General features: G+C 68.6%; 3 protein-coding genes across 3 annotated transcripts; 1 reads left to right on the top strand and 2 right to left on the bottom strand.

The window, feature by feature from the left end:
* Positions 1-178: 178 nt before the first annotated feature.
* Positions 179-2451, bottom strand: RHOBADRAFT_66084 (uncharacterized protein). Its single transcript, XM_018418862.1, has 9 exons — positions 2412-2451; positions 2016-2123; positions 1896-1947; positions 1722-1819; positions 1606-1658; positions 1452-1534; positions 1303-1376; positions 928-1229; positions 179-730 (listed from the first exon to the last, which is right to left on the bottom strand). Exons 2-9 carry the CDS (start codon positions 2121-2123, stop codon positions 511-513), a joined length of 990 nt encoding a protein of 329 aa, XP_018272890.1. The 5' UTR covers positions 2412-2451; the 3' UTR covers positions 179-510.
* Positions 2240-5166, top strand: RHOBADRAFT_51829 (uncharacterized protein; the record flags this gene model as incomplete). The annotated part of the gene is made up of 6 exons (XM_018416035.1): positions 2240-2269; positions 3047-3420; positions 3497-3704; positions 3770-4194; positions 4261-4713; positions 4799-5166. The coding sequence occupies 6 exons, from the start codon at positions 2240-2242 to the stop codon at positions 5076-5078; spliced, it is 1770 nt and encodes a 589-aa protein (XP_018272891.1). The 3' UTR covers positions 5079-5166.
* Positions 5167-5186: 20 nt separating this feature from the next.
* RHOBADRAFT_42055 (uncharacterized protein) lies at positions 5187-5837 on the bottom strand (the record flags this gene model as incomplete). Its single annotated transcript, XM_018413999.1, has 1 exon — positions 5187-5837. The coding sequence occupies one exon, from the start codon at positions 5835-5837 to the stop codon at positions 5187-5189; it is 651 nt and encodes a 216-aa protein (XP_018272892.1).
* Between the last annotated feature and the right edge of the window lie 163 nt (positions 5838-6000).

Consider the following 6000-nt stretch of genomic DNA (forward strand, 5'->3'; position numbering starts at 1 on the left):
AGCAGTCTAGTACACGCGTCGAGCGAGGGCGATGAACGTGAGAGCTTGCGGATGAGGAAGCCCGAGAAGAAGGGAGAGGAACGAGCGCTCGTGCCCGATGCTCTTCGCCCTGCGCGCAAGCCCTGCGACGCTTGCCTGTCGTACACGCTCTCGACTCTCGCGTGGCTCTTGCGGTCGTCGGACTCTAGGAAACAGCGATGCGAGGTCCTGCGATTCAGAGAGAGAGAGGGAGAGGCGAAGGGAGGGGTGCGGCGAAAGCGCGTCTAAAGACCCGAACAGAGAGGCAGAGAGAGAGAGAGAGAGAGAAGTGGGAAGGGGTAACAAAGGCCAAAGAGGGGACAAGGCGAGAAGGGGGGAAGAGAGGAAGGAGGACGAGGGAGGGGGACACTCGTCGTCGAGGAAGACGTGCGAGGGCCGGCAGGGTGCGCCGAGCCCTTTTAGGTCGTAACGGCAGGTGGTGGGAGAGACGAGGAGAGGCGAAGAAGAAGGAGGTGGGTGGCGGCGCTACGCTCACGAGCGGTAGAGCGACCGGAGGACGACCTTCTCGATGACGCTCTCGTCCGGGAAGGCGGCGCCCTCGAGCGACGCGGCGTACGGGGTCGGGAGGTCGGCACCAGTAACGCGCTCGACCGGGGCGTCGAGGTAGTCGAACGCCTCGGACTCGACGATCTGGGCGCAGATCTCGGACCCGACGCCGAACATGGGGAAGCCGCCCTCGACGGTGACGAGGCTGCGAGACGGGACGTGTGAGAGAGTCAGTAACGTGCGCCAGGTGAGGAGGGAGGCGTGCGGGTCCAGGCGAGGGGGCGAGGCGCATGCTCGAGGTGGCACCGTCGAGCCTCAGGACGAGGATCGCTCGAGTCGGGCCGTGCCGCCTCGCAACAAGCTCTCGCCGCACGTCCTGCTCGAAAGAGAGGTGGGACGCACCGGTTGGTCTTCTTGACCGACGCCTTGATGGTGTCGATGTCGAGAGGGCGGATCGAGCGCAGGTTGATGACCTCGCACTGGATGCCCTGCTCCTTGTAGAGCTTCTCGGCGACGTCGAGCGAGAGGCCGACCATGCGCGAGTGGCCGACGATGGTGACGTCGGTGCCCTCGCGCTCGACCTTGGCCTTGCCGATGGGCAGGAGGAAGTCGGGCGAGGCGACCTCCTTCGAGACCTTGAACGACTGGCCGTACATGATCTCGTTTTCGAGGACGACGACCGGGTTCGGGTCGCGGATGGCGGCCTGCGGGAAGGAGAGAGTAAGGTGAGCAGACTGGACGCCGAGGGCAGGCTGAAGTGGACGAGAGGGGGCGTACCTTGAGGAGGCCGCGGCAGTCCTCAGCCGACCAGGGCGAGACGACCTTGAGACCCGGGATCTGACCGTACCAAGCTGCGAGAGCACAACGAGGGGAAGGTTAGGCTCGGCTCGGGCGTGGTGGAGGGAGAGAGGAACATCGAGACGCACCTGCGTAGTCCTGCGAGTGCTGCGCACCGACACCGGCAGCGGCGCCGTTGGGGCCACGGAAGACGATCGGGCACGGGACGTTGCTGTGTGCGCAACAGGGGCGAATCAGGACTCTCGCTCGAGCAGGAAGAGGGCAGGGAGAGCAGCGACGGACCCGCCCGACATGTAGTAGGTCTTGCCGGCCGAGTTGACGATCTGGTCGATCGCCTGTGGGTCGACGGAGAGGTCAATGAGTGCTCGACGGTACTAGAGAGGGCGCGCAGGACGCACCTGCATGGCAAAGTTGAAGGTCATGAACTCGCAGACCGGGCGCAGGCCAGCGAACGCGGCACCGACAGCGATACCGCAGAAACCAGCCTCGGTGATGGCTGCAGGCGAGATTGACTCGAGGGCGTCAGCTCGGGCGCAGAGAGAGGCGACAGGGGGAGAGAGGGAGGGACGCACGGGTGTCGATGACACGCTTCTCGCCGAACTTGTCCAACAGGCCCTTGGTAACCTGCGCGCGTGAATGGACGTGTCAGAGGCCTTGGTCTTGGGTGTGCGTGAGACAGTGAGGGGGCGCACCTTGTAGGCACCGTTGTACTGGGCGACCTCCTCACCGAGGACGAAGACGGTCTCGTCGCGGGTCATCTCCTCCTCCATGGCCGAGTTGAGCGCCTCGCGGACGGTCATCTGTGGCAGGTCCAGGGCGAGTGAGTCAGTGAACGTGTTGCGCAAGGCGAGTGGGTTGGTTGAGGTTGGCGGCGACGGCGGTGCGGGCGGGAGGGGGAGAGGTGGTGTGGTGGTGAATGCTCGTCGAGGGGGAGGGGGGCGACGAGGTGCGCGGGCGAGTGGGCGTCGAGCGAGTGTCGTGGGCGTATCGGGCGAGCGCACGAGGCACTTGTGCCGACGAGGGCGACATCGTGGCGCATCTCCCCTCGAGCATCCTCGACCGGGGGAGGGGGGGGAGCGGGAACTCACGTCGACCGAGCCATCCGAGCTGGGCTCGGTGCTGGCGAAGCGGCGGGCACCGGCAGTGCTGACGGCGGTGCAGCGTGCGGCGTCGAGGGCGACGCGGAGGGCGGCGCGGCTCGAGGCCTGCTGGACCTGGAGGGCCGAGTTGGCGACCGACGACGAGAGGGCGCGGGGCGCGGCGGCGCGGGTTGCGGCGACGAGGGGACGGAGGGAGCGGGAGAGCATGGCTGGTGCGCGTCCAAGAGGTCGACGAGGGTGGCGAGGAGGGAAGAGGACGAGCCATCGAGCTGGGCAGCGAGAGGAGCTCTGGCGCCCAACATTCCTCAGCGCGTCTCTCTCACCCTCCCTGAGCTGCATTGCACCCCTACAAGGCCCCACACTCGCCTGGCCACACCCTCGTCCGAGCAGCTTGGCCAAAGACCTGTGTCGTGAGCCGCCCTCGAGCTCGCTGCCCGCCGAGAGACCGCCTCGCCTCGCTCTCGAGCCCACCCGCTCCTCGTTCGAGCCTGTACACTCAGCCAAGCACCTCGCGCCAGTCGACACGCTCGACGCGCCCCGCGAGCCGACCCTCCCGCGACCCGCTCCTTCCCCCTCGCCTCATCGCCCGCCCGACCCCCACTTCCCCCCTCCACGGCCCAAAGCACTGGCGTGAGACCCGCACGACCAAGTCCGGGTACCGCCTGGTCGGTGGCGAGGGCACGAGCCGACCGCGACACCGCCTCGCGCCCCTCTTCCGCTCTCGACTCGCCCTCTTCGTTCTCGCCTTGACGACCCTCGTCCTCGCGCTCGCCGCACTCGGCACCGCAACCGGCCACACCCACAAGGTCGTCGCGCACGGCGTCGTGACGGCAAAGGAGTACGGCGCGCGTCTCAAGGAGTGGGCCCGGCCTCTCGCGCCACCAGACGACGAGCCGTACGTCGCGCCGTCGCTCGACGAGCTCGCGCAAATCGTCGGCGAGAACCCGACCTACCTCGTCAAGGACGGCTGGGCCTCGTACGGCTTCAACAATCAGCGGTGCGCCCCCGTCCCCTCGCTCGCCTTCCTCGTCGTCCGTCAGCTCACCCTTCTTGCTCCCCGCCGTCTCGCGCAGGTACATGCTCGAGTCGACCCTTCTGCTCGCCAAGATCGCTCGACGGATACCCGTCCTGCCCGACTCGATCTGGGCGAGGTCATGCGCCGTCGACGACAGCGTCTGCGAGGCCAACGCTCTGCGCTTCTTCCGACACCGCAACGCGCACGCCGACGTGGTCGGCTCGACCTGGAACGACGACGGCCCGGCGTACAAGCTTCCGATCCAGGTACGTCCTCCTTCTCGTGACGAATCCCGTCCTCGACTCGGTCACTGACTGCAAGCCCGACGCAGCTCTTCCTCGACCTTCCCCACCTCCGCCGCACCTACGGCCCGCTCCTCACCTACCGCGAGTTGATCGAGCTGTACGGCATCGACCCGAACCTGTACGACGAGTCGCTGCGGTGGAACACGACCAACTACACGCCGCAAGGCTACACGACCGCGACCGTGCCCGACTACCTGTTCCAGAACCGCACCTTCGTCCGTGTCGACCAGCCGCCACCGCCGCCAGTCGTCGCCGCACCCGCCGACGAGATCCCGGAAGGGCTCAACTCGGCCATCGTCGAGCTCGCGCTCGGCTCTCGCGCAGTCTGGACGGCGCAGCAGGCGCGAGACGCGCTGCGGAAACGCGGCGTCAAGCTCGACGGCGACGACGACGGCCTCGTGCGCCAGCTCGAGCTTCTCGATGTCGTGCCCCTGTACACGTTCGGCGACGAGTGCGTCGAACTCTCCCCCTCTTGCCGCGTCCACTCCGTCCTGACCTCGTTCTCCACCTCTCGCAGGGTCCTCATGAACAAGGCCCTCGCCCGCCCGTCGGTCGAGCTCGCCCTGCGCAACAAGGTCCAACCCCTCGTCGACACGCTCGCCTCGCCGCCGTTTAACAACGCCTCGATCGTCTACCTCGCCGGCAACCTCCACGACCAGCGCAAGCCCGGCGGCCTGTACTTTACCTCGCCCGCCGCCCGCCAGGCGTACGTCGACCTCGTCGTGCGCGGCGTGCGCCCACCTGCGGGCGTTCGAGCCCTCGGCGAGCGCCTCGCTGAGCGCATGGGCGAGCGCGTCGAGGGGAGGAGGTGGCTCGCTGCGCACCTGCGGCGCAGCGACTTTGTCGGCATCAAGTGGAGCCCGGCGCAGGACGCCGAGGCGCACTTTGACAAGACGAGGGCAGCGCTGCGCGAGGGCGTCGAGGCGCTCGAGGCGCACTTTGACGAGCGGCTGCCGAGGGGGGACGATCCGTGCGTCCTCGCTTCCTCTCTTTCTCTCTCTCTCGCCCTCTCTATCCTTAGCGGCGCCAACTCACCTCTCTCGTCCGCCCAACAGCTTCTACCTCGCGACCGACGAGCGCAACGCGACGGCCCTCGCCTACTACCGCTCGCACGGCGCCGTCCTCCTCTCGGACCTCGTCACGCCCGCCGACTCGTCGCAGCTCGGTCCGTCGGCGAGCTACATGGACGTGCTCGCCGTCGTCGAGCAGCAGGTGCTCGCGCGCAGCGACTACTTTCTCGGGAGCGAGTTGAGCTCGACGAGCGGCGGGGCGGTCAACGTCAGGACGGCGCTCGGCAAGGAGGACTGGAGCTGGGCGCTGTTGACGAGGCAGTGAGAGCGGCGGCGCGCCAGAGCTCTCTTGTACCTCTCTCTCTCTCTCTCGTCACTGTCAATAGATGCTGTTGCAAAGACTCGTTGCGGATCGTTACTCGTGCGGGCTGCGTCACTGCTCGTCGACCTTGTCCTCCTCCTGCTCGCCCGGGCTCGACTCCTCCTGCGCCGCCTTCCTGCCCGCCGCCTCGACCTCGTCGGCCATTACAGCGCGCTTGGGCTCGCCGTCGGCGCCCGTGTGCGCCATCGGGATCGGGATGTGCCCGTGAGGGCGAGCGGCGCCAAAGCCCTTGAAGACGGGCATGTCGTCGAGCTTGGCTTCGCGCTCGCCCACACCCTCACCCTGCTCCTGCTCGTCCTGCTGCACTTCCGCTCCCTCGTCCTGCTGTTGCGCACCGGCTCCCCTCTCGGCCGGCGCCGCCTCGCCGCTCGGACCCTCGTGCCCCTCGCGCTCCCCGGCGGCCGCCGCCGACGGCGGCGCCGGCCTCGACGCGCCCGCACCTGCAAGCCCGATCCTCCCGCGACGAGCCATCTTCATCGGCGGCGTTGCGCCGCCGCGGATGCGCGAGGGCGCGGCGGTCGCCGACGGCCCGGGCGCGCGCGCCGAGGACGCGGGCGAGCGTGAGGGCGACTGCGCCTGCTGCTGCTGCGCAGACGCTGCCGGCACTCCCCGCGGCGACGCAGCGCCTGCTGCTGCACCTGCGCCGCTCGAGCGCGAGCGCGCCATGCTCGCTGCGCCGTCGCGGCTCGTCGAGGGGCTCATGCGAGCCGAGCGAGGCAGCTCGGGGCTGCTGCCCGGCGTGCGGGCGCGCACCGCGCTAGGTGACGTGCTGCCCGACGAGGAAGGGACGCGCTGGCGCGCCTTGGCGAGCGACGAGGCGGTCGGCGTCGTGAGGCCGCGGCCGGTCGTCGGGAGGGCGATGGGG

The sequence above is a fragment of the Rhodotorula graminis genome (genome assembly GCF_001329695.1).
Source record: "Rhodotorula graminis WP1 unplaced genomic scaffold RHOBAscaffold_3, whole genome shotgun sequence".
NCBI lineage: Eukaryota > Fungi > Basidiomycota > Microbotryomycetes > Sporidiobolales > Sporidiobolaceae > Rhodotorula > Rhodotorula graminis.

What these genes read in the sequence shown, in the direction of transcription:
- RHOBADRAFT_66084 (XM_018418862.1), bottom strand. Translation starts at nt 2,123, where the DNA reads ATGACCGTCCGCGAGGCGCTCAACTCGGCCATGGAGGAGGAGATGACC. An exon ending in AGTACAACGGTGCCTACAAG is followed by an intron (nt 1,948 to 2,015) that starts GTGCGCCCCCTC and finishes TCACGCGCGCAG; the next exon opens with GTTACCAAGGGCCTGTTGGA. An exon ending in GCACTCGCAGGACTACGCAG is followed by an intron (nt 1,377 to 1,451) that starts GTGCGTCTCGAT and finishes GTGCTCTCGCAG; the next exon opens with CTTGGTACGGTCAGATCCCG.